At 36.1% G+C, this 12,561-nt stretch overlaps 2 protein-coding genes and 1 long non-coding RNA gene across 4 annotated transcripts; all 3 read left to right on the forward strand.

The window, feature by feature from the left end:
* The first annotated feature begins 464 nt into the window (after window positions 1–464).
* Window positions 465–905, forward strand: LOC111707316 (uncharacterized). The gene is made up of 2 exons (XR_002766406.1): window positions 465–630; window positions 771–905. It is a non-coding gene; the product is annotated as an uncharacterized LOC111707316 (long non-coding RNA).
* Window positions 906–1,776: 871 nt separating this feature from the next.
* LOC111707307 (uncharacterized) lies at window positions 1,777–4,217 on the forward strand. 2 transcript variants are annotated; one of them, XM_023480391.1, is made up of 4 exons: window positions 1,777–1,916; window positions 2,345–2,807; window positions 2,977–3,279; window positions 3,455–4,217. In XM_023480391.1, exons 2-4 carry the CDS (start codon window positions 2,361–2,363, stop codon window positions 3,485–3,487), a joined length of 783 nt encoding a protein of 260 aa, XP_023336159.1. In that variant the 5' UTR covers window positions 1,777–1,916; window positions 2,345–2,360; the 3' UTR covers window positions 3,488–4,217. The 2 variants fall into 2 exon arrangements, with proteins under 2 accessions (XP_023336159.1, XP_023336160.1); XM_023480392.1 differs by having other exon boundaries at window positions 1,777–1,907.
* A 2,539-nt stretch (window positions 4,218–6,756) lies between these two features.
* On the forward strand, window positions 6,757–12,235 carry LOC111707309 (uncharacterized). Its single transcript, XM_023480394.1, has 6 exons — window positions 6,757–7,727; window positions 8,028–8,109; window positions 9,483–9,603; window positions 10,722–10,830; window positions 11,292–11,387; window positions 12,092–12,235. Exons 3-6 carry the CDS (start codon window positions 9,557–9,559, stop codon window positions 12,233–12,235), a joined length of 396 nt encoding a protein of 131 aa, XP_023336162.1. The 5' UTR covers window positions 6,757–7,727; window positions 8,028–8,109; window positions 9,483–9,556.
* The last annotated feature ends 326 nt before the right edge of the window (window positions 12,236–12,561 follow it).

Below are 12,561 nucleotides of genomic sequence, written 5' to 3' on the forward strand. Positions count from 1 at the left end.
AACACTAGCTGGCGTTCTTCTTACAGTTGGACACCATCACTAGCTGGCGTTCTTCTTACAGTTGGACACCATAACTAGCTGGCGTTCTTCTTACAGTTGGACATCATCACTAGCTGGCGTTCTTTTTACAGTTGGACATCACTAGCTGGCGTTCTTCTTACAGTTGGACACCATCACTAGCTGGCATTCTTCTTGCAGTTGTACACCATCACTAGCTGGCGTTCTTCTTACAGTTGGACATCATCATTAACTGGCGTTCTTCTTACAGTTGGACACCATCACTAGCTGGCGTTCTTCTTACAGTTGGCCACCACCACTAGCTGGCGTTCTTCTTACAGTTGACACCATCACTAGCTGGAGTTCTTTACAGTTGACACCATCACTAGCTGGAGTTCTTATTACAGTTGTACACCATCACTAGCTGGCGTTCTTCTTACAGTTGACACCATCACTAGCTGGAGTTCTTTTTACAGTTGGCCACCATCATTAGCTGGTGTTCTTCTAGCAGTTGGACATCATCACTAGGTGGCGTTCTTTTTACATTTGGACGTTAACACAAGACGGATGTTTGATCATGTAGAAAACAAGATTATTTTTGTATTAAGGAGCATAGAAAAGGGGCAAATTAATGTAAATGTATTCGATTTAGAATTCTGGGGCGGGGGGGGAGCTCAGCCATGCACTGTGATATTTTATAAGATTTCTTTTATTTTTGATTTTAACATATCTCGAAATATCCCGACAATCTGCTTTTTAAATGTATTTGGCAGTGGAACCTTTTTCCTTTTACAACTTGTATGCCCTCATTATGCTGTTAAATAATTTTATAGTTTTTAGAGTTTGCACTCAACTAAATTTCTGAAGGATGCTCCAACGGTCAATTCCATGAACCGTTGTTCACCAAACTGCTTCTTCTTTATTTTTGTAATTTATCATTTTACTGAACCGACATTCCTTTGTTTTGTAGGTTCTTTATCGATTTGATTGATTTTAGTCAGACTGAAATAATGTTTAATTACACTTATGTCAGCATGATCAAAAACGGCCTATAGTTATATTTAATTTGGACGTAAATGCATAATAAAAAATGGTTCAATGGAAGAAACAATATTTCTAAGAAAAAATATCTGGTACAAAGGATCTATACTAATACAATTAATGCAATTGATCCCAGAAACATAATAAGTATGTTAAAGCGCATAAATATTTTGTCGCCTAATTACCATTTTGATGTCTATAACTGAAAATTCAATTCCACACCGAAATGTAATCAAATTCACTTAATTTTTGTGAATATTTTAGTGCATATATATTGAACGTTAGTCCAAATGTTAAATGGTCATATTATGCACAAGTTTTTTTTTTAATTTTACATTTTTTCACGTCAGTTATTACAATTCCAAACTTTGGCAAAGGAACATTAGGTTAAAATCAACACTTCTATTTGAATTATTTTCAATGCACAATTTTGATTGTTCTAAAAATAAAGTTGACTAATCAATTAGATAACATTTTAAGGGTAAATCATTTTTTAATCAACTTTTCTTTTGTAAATAATTGGAAATTTTTGTTTTATTATAAAATATGTTCATTTGAGCTATCCAGAGGCGCAACTAGGAATGGCGACCGGGCGCGCACCCTCCCCTAGCACCTGAGAGGGGGGGGCGCGCCCCCCCCTGCAGAATGAAAAGAAAGAAAGAATGGCGAAAATCAGTATCACAGGAATAAGAAAACCAATAGAGTTGTTGTAGAAATTTTATTATACTATACTTATAAATATGTTATTTTAGGCCCCTGGTTAGTGTCGACCCCGGCCACCAGGGGGTTACAAATCCTTGTACGTGTCTGGTCGGGTCAGCTGATTGCGCGGGGGGAGTTTCTCTGCCTCTACTCCCGGCCTGTGGCAGGTAGTTTAGGTCAGTTCTTCGTCTACCGACTTCAGTGTTACATCTTGGTCTATATTTTCTTTGTTAAAACATCAATTAGTTTCTCTGTTTTATTGCTAAGATTTCGTGGATTTTTAGAAACAAAAGGGTTTATTTCTTCCACCATTTTATACACCTATTTCTACATTTTCTTTTGTTTACTGTCTAAAAATTTTTTCTCCTTGCTTATGTCAGGGTAACTGTTTTGTTTGTTTTCAAATCGGTTTTCTTTTTACCTTTTTTCTTTTTTTTTAACTTTTTAGTTACCTTACAGTACACTAAAGGAGGAATTATTCCCTTTTTCTTCCAATTTAGTTTGCTTACTTTCCTTTGAACTTTTTCAAAGATTTCTAAAAAAAAATTTTTTTTCATCCTATTTGTTTAATTTTTATTTTATCGTTTAATCGGCTATTTTTCAGCTCTACCTGAAGTAATATGCTGCCTAAACCAAAACAGATAACTCTGAAAGGCCGAGGTTTTGCTGCAGGGGAGATGTTTTCCTTGCCGATCCTGAAGTCCATCACCACCGGCGGCCCAGGACCGGGGTCCGCCAATGTTCTTAATTCCATGGGTTGGAATGGAAAGATTGTAGGCTCTGTAGTCCTCTGGCTATCAAATGACAACACTTCCGTTTTTAGAGGTCAATTCTCCCTACTTGGCGAATTCCTCCCTGAACCTCTGATTATTCCTGCCAAAAAACTCTGGCCAAACGTCAGTGATACCATATCCTTATCAATTAACCTGTCTTCTCCGGACCTGTTCTTATACCCGGACTCCCTGACCTCGGAGTATGTCGACGAATCCGATATCAACCACCTTTTCTTCCGGAACAACATAGCCTCCAACTCAGCCCTCACAGATGAAGAGCTGATTACTGCTGAGGTTGGCTCCTTTTGCCTTGACTTTGGGTTCGGATGTTTGAATTTAATAAACGTCAAAACGGTTTATGATCGGTTAGATCAAAAATGTTGATTTTTTCTCGATTTTAAGAATTTCAAAATTAAAAAACAATATTTCCATTTTGATTTTTATCTATAATTCTTACGTTTAGGTGAATGAGATCTCAAGCTCCGATACAGAGCATAGTCCTGTAGTTCAACCTAAACCTGGAGCTAGAAAATCGATTAGTAGAGAACTAGCCAACCTTGCCATAAATAGTCCTGCCGCAAATATTAGATCTAAGAAACGAGAGTCTAGTGGACGACCGGTCTTGAAACCTAGTCGACGTAAACGATCTATTGAAGGGTTGGGACAGGATGATTCTGATATGGAGAATATCTCCGACAATATGGTTCCTGCCGCTAAACTAGCAGGGGTGGAGAAAAAGTGTCAAGATCTAACCAATAAATTAAAGGTGTGATATCTTTGGTATTGTTTGATAATTACTTCATTTTTTGGCTTCGTATTATGCTTCCATGTAACATTTTTCTCCATGCCCTCCATTTGAAGTCTTTTTTTCTTCACCTAGATGTTAATCTTAAGTACTAGTCGACAACTATCTGCCTTATGTTATCTGTGTGTTCTTTCAGGCCATGGAGCAGAAGGTGAGTCCAACAGACTGATCACCTCACCCAAGAGGTGCGTGCTCTCCGGTCCAATCTGGAAAAGGGAGTAAAGTCTAAGAATCCTGAAACTCCGCGGATTCTCCGAAACCGGAACGGGAACACGGAAACCCCGGTTAGTGGAACCAAGAGAAAGAGATGAGAGACAGAGAACAAGGTTCCCATGAAGCGGGAAAGAACTGTCACCTGGGCAGGGCGAACCAAACTCCAGCCGAAGGATGTGGGTAAATCTGTATTGAAACCCGCACAGAAATAAATAACAGGAATCGAAACCACTCTGCTATCAAAATTAAGCCGAGCAAAGATTGGATTAAGACGGAAATGATGATCCGAGTGCCTTGTGGCGCCTGAAATTATAATTGTACTTATATTTTTATACCTCACTAGCGGCTATATCGTGACCTAAGAAGTATTTTAGAGAAAATTTAAAACTTTTTGTTGAATTTGAATTGTTTAAAATAATGCTTAAATTGAAGCAGATGTAAACAATCATAAAGTACACTACACACACACTAGTACGTTCTGTAAATACATACTCTGAAATCTGTATATAAATTAAATAAATGCATCCTACATTGTAAATTTGAAGTAGTAATTATGAACTAAACATTTAAACTCGTGTATTTGTGATTTCGATTTTTTATCAAACAATTTACAAACAGATCGTAAAAAGAGTACTTTATTTTTCGACCATTTTCATTTTATTACATTTTGTGTTGTGTCATGTTCAGGAAAATGCTATTTCTGAGGGATTGTGATGAGTAGATTGGACAGAAATTCGTATACAAGTGGCGATGATGAATCAACGAAAAGGGAGTCAAATGGAGTCGGAATTTAATAGTAATCTAGCATGTTCTCGATCTAGAAAGATTCGATCAAACTTCTGGGATCTCTTGATATGTAGAGGATTTTTTACCGAGTCTTGGAAACCATATGTGAAGAATGAACACTGGATTCCATCATGCGCTCGATCGAGAAAGATTCTATCAAACTTGTGGGATCTCTGATTAATAGAGGATTTTTTTACCGAGTCTTAGAAACCAAATGTGAAGAATGAATACTGGAATCCAACATGCTCTCGATCGAGAAAGATTCTATTAAACTTGTGGGATCTCTGNATCTTTTTGGAAAGCCTTTGACACAGGAAACGAATTGCACAAGTTTTGCCAAAAAATGCAAATTTTTTGCAAACAACCTGTCAAAGGAAATTTGCACATTTTTAGTTTTTCTTGATTAAAAATGAGGTTATTTAAAATTTTGCAAAATTTTTTGCATATTTGAAATGGCATGGTCAAAGGCTTTACAAAAATGTATAATTTTTCATTTTTTGGACAAATTTTTTTTGCAAACATATTTACTATATAACTGGATTTTGCGAAAAAAAAATCAATTTTTGCAAATTTGCAAATTTTTTGGCAGATTTTAAAAGTAGAGCACAAGAGCCTTCCACTGATGTATCATTTGTCATATTTGGACATCAAACGTGGAATTTAGAGGGGGCGGGGTCAAATTGACCCCCCCCCCAGCGTATCCTGGTTTTCAAGTACCCCAGCAGAGATAGGGTCTCTTAATCACGTTTTACCTATCCTGAGGAGGGAGGGAAGGCAGGCCACACCCGTGAAGCCTCCATCCCGCAATGTATTCACAAGCATTATCTTGCGGCAAGGCGCTCACCCATAGCGCATCCTTAGCCGCACCAATATATCTTCCAGCAAATGGTCGATTGTATTACATCTGTCCTACGATACTTCGGACCTACCCGAACGTAGTGTTTCAGCAGCTTCTAGCTGCTGTTGGTCCGTTGAACTGTATGTCGGATACACACTCCATTGGAAAAAAGTGTATCCGACTTACTGTAGGTCGGTTGCACACTTTACAGTAGGTTGGATGCGCACATTTTATAGGTCGGATGCATTGCATTTGTAGGTCAGATGAACAAACTTAGTAGATCGATGCACAACTTTTGTAGGTCGAATGCACAACTTTTGTAGGTTGGATGAGCACATTTTGTAGGTCGGATGCACACGTTATATAGGTTAGATGTACACATATGTAGGAAAGATGCATGCACATTTTTTATAGGTCTAATGAACAGAATTAAGTAGCCGCAGCGCTCGGACCAGAAATTGTCTTGACCTAATCTAATCCCACCTATCGGCGTTTGCTTTATCAAAATGATAAATGTGGCCGCAGCGCTTGACCCAGAAATAGTCTAAACCTAACCTACCCCCACAGATCATCACTTTTTCAATTTGACAATGTGGCTGCAGCGCTCGGCCCCTAAGCCTGTCCTTGCCGCAGCTCTCGGAAACTTTTACTATAGCCCTTGCTAAGAAAACCGTAATCATCTTCTTATCTCTTGAAAGTTAAAAAGTTGGGAAAACCATTGTTCCTATGAGTTATTATGAACAGAAAGTTCTAAAGATAAACAACGCAGTATATAGTCCAATAAAAACTGTGTTTCTCAAACTCGGTTTTACACAGACATAATCTCACCCTGGGTAATAAAAAAACTTAAAGATCCAACTTAAAACCCATAACTAACTAGCAACGTCATTCGTGGTTAAGGGGAGTTATCATCCAAATAGTTTTTTAACTTTTTTAACTTTTTTAACTGCCTAATTTTTATTGGTCAGGTTTAGCCGTCTACGGCACCGTAGGCTGCCAGGGGGGCCAAGAGTATAGATTATATATGATAGGAGCGGAGATTTAGGGGTTTAAAATTTCCGTAGTTGGTTTTTTCTTTCTCCTGAGTTCGTCATGGTGCCGAAGTCAGGATTGCCTTGATGGAGTAATAAAAACGTCTTTAACTCCATATTAGCAGTCAAAGGTTCCAGTTTAAAATATACAAGACATATTCTTGTCTCAAAAAATATATTATTGTCCAGTAGACTATTTTGATATGTGGAATAACTTTTGGTTTTTTCGAATTGGAGATATTAAATTATTTTAAACTTTCATACTATTTTTTATCAACTGAAACAAGTTTATTATCAAAATGTTTGTTTTTACAATTATTAACCAAGAATATTGAAATTTTTGTAAAGGAATTGAGTCTTTGTAACAAAATCAAATATTTAAACCTCAATATATTTTGAACCCGATGTTGTAAACCTTTGATATTTCAAACTCTGATTATTTGATTTAACAGAACTCATAGTTTGAAATATCTAAGGTCCACAAATTTTGGTTCCAAAGATATAGTGATTAGAAAATGAGAGTTTGTGGCAAAGACTCAATTCCTTTATACATACATTGTAAAAATTATAAAATAGAAGCTAAATCCTTGAGTAAAACTTTGTATTTTCTAACACCTTTAAATGTCGTTCATGTGATTATGTTTGTTTACGCTTTTGCTAAATTGTATATACATATAAAATATCATTAATCTTTATCATAAATATGAAAATTTAAAAATCGCTTGCTCTATTGCTAGATCTGACAAAAAACGGAACAATGACAAAACAGGAGAGAACAGAGAACAAGGAGAATATCGGAGTCAAAAATGATCTTCCCAGAGGACAGAAGGAGAAACCTGTTCTCAAAGAGAAGTTCGCCCTGCAGAACAGGAACGGAAATGACGGAAAGATCTCTGAGACCAAAGTTCAGGGTGAGGTAAAGAACTTGCAGAGTACTCGGATCTTAAAGTCAAATACACCGATCAAATCAGAAGAATCTGCTTTAAAGCCTGAAAAAAGGCCAGTCCTAAAACCCCGGAATGATGATGTTCCAAGGGTTCCTTGGAGCACTCCTATGGTAAAGGCTACTGCCAAGAAATCCTACGCTAAAAGTATCACAATCCCGGAGCAAGTGCCAGATCTAAGTGCTAAGATTGCTACTCCTCCTATCGCTAAAAAGGTTCCGGTAGAAACGGGGACAGTCCCAGCCAAGGCAGAGTTTCTATTATCGAGAAAAGGAAGGAGGCTTCCAAGGAACAGGAACGGAATGAGTACCTGAAGAGTGTAAGGAATGGTAAGTACTCGTTCCAGAACTCCGACGGATCCCTGGCGCAGCAGACGAGAAGTATTCCTGTATCTAGAGTATCAGCGGAACCAAATATAATAATCAACTCTCCACAGAGGTTTGAAGAAAGGAGATACAATGAGATCATGCCAGATATTCGTGGGTTTAACCCTGTCTTTTCTGGACCACCTCAGCTCTTTGCAGTGCTTGATAATAGTGGTAGAGAGGAACAGTGCTGGCCGAGGGATGAGTTCAGAGTTACGGAGAATAATGTTAGGTATGTATCAGCAACGGGTTTAAAAATTGTTTCGTTCAAAGCTCGATGAACGAATATTTTGTATGTACTAAGTAAAGTGTAAAAAATCAAAACAAAATATAAACTTAAACCATTCTTTTACTCAAATTCACATTTCACATAGGATCGAATTTTATTTCTGAACTAATCAGTAATATATATAAATGCCATTGCATAATTTGTAAACCAAAACAGATTTAAGAGAATTTTTTAAATTAACTTAATTTTATTCAACAGTTCTTTTTATAACGTAAATTCATTGTTAATTTTGTATCTGCTCAGTTTGGCTGGATCTCTGTTCTCTCCTAGGTTTTCTAGTACTACTCATGATATCTTCTCTTCAGGACTATATTCTCCTCCTCAGGTAGTCTAGTGTATTAAAAGATATAACTATGTAAAGTTAAAACCTTTAATGATGAATATTTATCTATCTATCTATATGCTGAGGTAGTCTAGGAGTAGTTCAGGACTAAATACTCAGGTATTCTAGTCTAGGAGTAGTTCAGTACTATAAACTCAGGTAGTCTAGTCTAGGAGATGTTTAGGAACATATGCTCGGGTAGTCTAGTCTAGGAGTAGTTCAGGACTTTATACTCAGGTAGTCTAGGAATAGTTCAGGACTATATACTCAGGTAGTCCAGTCTAGGAGTAGCTAAGGACTATATACTAAGGTAGTCTCGTCTAGGAGTAGTTCAGGACTATATACTCAGTCTAGTCTAGGAGGTGATGAATATATGCTCGGGTAGTCTAGTCTAGGAGTAGTTCAGGACTTTATACTTAGGTAGTCCAATTTCGGAGTAGTCCAGGACTATATACTCAGGTAGTTAGTCTAGGAGTAGTTCAGGACTATATATACTCAGGTAGTCTATGAGCAGTTCAGGATTATATACTCAGGTAGTCATCTAGGAGTAGTTAAGGACACAGGTAGTATAGGAGTAGTTTAGGACTATATATACTCAGGTAGTCAGTCTATGAGTAGTTCAGGACTATATACTAAGGTGGTCTAGTCTGGGAGGTGTTTAGGACATATGCTTTGATAGTCTAGTCTAGGAGTAGTTCTGGACTTAATACTCAGGTAGTCTAGGAGTAGTTCAGGACTATATACACAGGTAGTCAGTCTATTTGTAGTTCAGGACTATAAACTCAGGTAGTCAGTCTATGAGTAATTCAGGACTATATGCACAGGTAGTCAGTCTAGGAGTAGTTTAGGACTATATACACAGGTAGTCAATGAGTAGTTCAGGACTATTACAGAGAAATAACACATGAAGGGTTTTATTCGAGAACAAGCTGAAGGGCCCGGCGTTGCCCGTTAAAACAACTTTGAGAGAGAAAAAAATAATGAAGTTTCGATTTTTTTCCCAGCCAATTACACCCCCCGGCCACCCATGAGTGTCAAAAAAAAAACCAGGCCAATCGGCTCTACGCAACATATACGGGAATGTCTTGTTATAAAGATAGATTTACTGTTAATATTGTACACTATACAGAGTGACCCACCAAGGATGAAACTTTTACGACGACCTGGATCCATACTGAACTATACTAAATCTAACTTGCGGTTGAATTTTGTTTCTCTCTTGAAAATAAAGATTAGGGAATCATTTGCTATAAATGAAACTAGGTTGTATTTGTCGGGAATAAAAAAGAAACGGATTTAAGTGTTCATTTTGTTAAGATTGAGCGGCTTTAGAAGATTTGAAACAAGAATTAGGATGATAATATTATTGTATCCAGGTATACGTTTCACTGCTAACAACAGTACCCTGGTATACCTGGTGGATGTGGCTGGAGCTAGAACTACATCAGATATGTTCCACGATCTCTACGAGAACAACGTCGCTGAGACCCTCTTCAGGTAGATCATTCAATAGAGTACTCTCCTTAAACTCTAATTTTCTATTCCTTATATCTTCCCAACATTTTAAACATCCTATATCTTTTTTAGTTGATGTGTAAACCTTTAATATTTTAAACTTGAATTATTTTATCTTACAGAATTCACAGTTTAAAATATCAAAGGTCTACGACATCGGTTGCACAGATATAGGGATTCATTTATTGAGATGTAGTATTTATTTAGTCTCTGTCCTTTTTCCAAAGTTTTGGGAAGGCAGTAAACGGTGATAATTTTCAAGGTGGCTGATGTCATAGCAGAGTTATTAAGTTTGAAACTTTTACACTATTAGTTTGAAAAATTTTGCGATTTAATATAAGAGTTCGAGGCAGGTGTTGATACTTAATTTCCAGTGCCTAGGATCCATTTAATTTTGATGCGGGGAAACAGATCCAGGTCTTGATCCGCCCTAAAAAATGGATCCGGATTCGGATCCATTTATGAAAATTTCTTTTACGTCATTGTAATGGATATTATTCAGAACAACTAAGTTTTGCCAGGATTTTAATGTTTTCTAGTTTGTTTCAGATCGAAATGAAAATACTTTTATTTTGATCGAAAACAATATAGAAAAAGTAAAAATCACAGCAAAACATTTCTCGCACGCATGATACAACATTACAACAACAAATATAGTTTTATTTAATTTTACTCTACTTATTTAAAAGGAGGTCGATAAAGTTACTTTTTTGCCCTGTTGTAGGGCGATAAATTCACTTAATCGCCAGCTACAAATGGAAATATTAGGTATGAAATTCGAAATTTTAATAGCAAGGTGATAAAGTTACAGGTCTCGCCCTGTTGTATGACAATTATTAGTTGTTATACATTCTTTCCAATTTTAATTTACTGATTTTATTTACAAAATAAGAATTTTATAATTGTACTTCTTTTTCCCACTTATTTTTATGCTGAAACTTGATGAACTCTTGTATCCGGATCCAGAAAGCCAAAATGTTGCGGATCCAACTGATCTTGATCTTAAGCTCTGCTAATTCCTCTCAAACCGCGCCTCAGATCTAATAGTCTTCTGAATATTTTTTTTCTATCTTTTAACTAAATTATTGTTCACTGTCAAGGGAATCATGTAAACAGAATCTGGAGGATAGTGTGGACTGTTCTCTAGAGCTCAGTAAAGCTCAGTATTGGAGAAACTATAAGAAAGAGGATTGCTGGGTCTTTGGACAGGAAACATTTTACACATTTAAAATACATTTGGATTTGAAAGAAATTGAATTGTTATGTGTTGGATTTGAAAGAAATTGAATCTTTGGCACAAATTCAGATTTCCTGAACCCTTTATCTTTGTAACTCAATGTTGTAGACCTTAGATATTTAAACTATAAATCATGTTAATTCAAAAAAATCTAGGTTTGAAATATCAAAGGTTCACATCGTCAGGTTGCAAAGATGTAGGGACTAGAAATTTTGAGTAAGTCGCAATGACTCAATTAATTTACACTTCTGCTTACAAGGAATTAAATGAAGCCTAATATTTAAAGAAAATTATTTTAACCAAAAAAGACTCACATATTCACGAGTAAATATTATAAACAAACATAAACATAATGTTATCTCTTCTCATACAATATACCCTTAAAAAATACAGAGCACAGTTTTTAATCTCTGCTGTAAATGTTGTGGTATAGATCCATATACAACAGAAGCCGGACGGATTAACTGTTGTGGAACGGAGAAATGACAAAATGTTCATCCTACTCAAGTCTAGTCCATCCACTGGGAAGGAAAATACTCTAAACCTAAACAACCCAATGAAATTAAGAATCATGTTTGGTGCATTTTTTATTATAGCACTAGCAATATTTTAACTATATTATCTATCGGAATTGAGTAGGTTACATTTTTTAACTTATGAAAAAAGTTACTCCAGCAGTTTACCCGCGCTTGGCCGTAATCTTAGAATCTCAAAATCAAGCTTAGAACATTTTCGAGGTTCTCCCGAGTTCCCAAAATAAACTTTGAAACAAATAAGTCAAGGGATTACTCATACTGAGTTACGATCGGACATCCAACCAAACTTGAAAAACAAACAGAGATTACTACTTTATAAACATGAAGATGACAATTAGGTTTTTATTAATGATCTAAACAGATGAACTGAATATTGGTCTACTTAAAGCAGTGAAAATATTGAGATTTTTTGAAGATGTCCGATAATTAATATTAATAATAAAGAATTCTTAGGTTATTTTATTTGCTCAAACTTAGGATTTTTAGTTTTCTGAATATTAACCTTTGGCCCGTTCTCTTATCAGAGATACAAATTTTATAATAATTCAAATTCCCTACATCTTTGCGACTTGATGGTGTAAACTTTTGATATTTTAAACTTATTTGATTTAACGAAATTGTAGGATCCCGGACCTGGATCAAAATCGAAAGAATCCAATCAATTAGAATTGAATATATATAAATCCATGTTTGTCAGGTAAGGTTGGGAAACAAGTTCGCCTCAATAACCGCTTGTCTGGGAGATCAGAGTCATATCTTCATCAAGGCTCAGGAGAGGAGGATGCACTACAATGGACAGAACTCCGTCTTCACTGTCAGGTACAGGGAGTCCCAGTTATAATGTCTAAAAAGTCGTCTTGATCTGCGCAGAATTTTTACATAGGTTTATGAATTTGTCTGTTTATTTAAAGTATAAACAGCTAAGTCCTTCAAGCCTCTGCCTAAAACGTAATTAACTTTATGGATTTATACCATAGATAAAGATAGATAAGACGACATTTTTCATCTTGAAAGATAAAAATGTACAGAGATGTTTTAAAGATATTCCTATTATATAGATTAACTAGGTCGGTTGTGAACATTGGCTGTTCCTATGTGATTGAGTACTTGTGGTGTACATGAGTTCTGAAGAGAGAAATTTAAGTTAGTTTAGTCCTTCTCATGTCC

This window comes from Eurytemora carolleeae, unplaced genomic scaffold (genome assembly GCF_000591075.1).
Source record: "Eurytemora carolleeae unplaced genomic scaffold, Eaff_2.0 scaffold764, whole genome shotgun sequence".
Lineage (NCBI taxonomy): Eukaryota > Metazoa > Arthropoda > Copepoda > Calanoida > Temoridae > Eurytemora > Eurytemora carolleeae.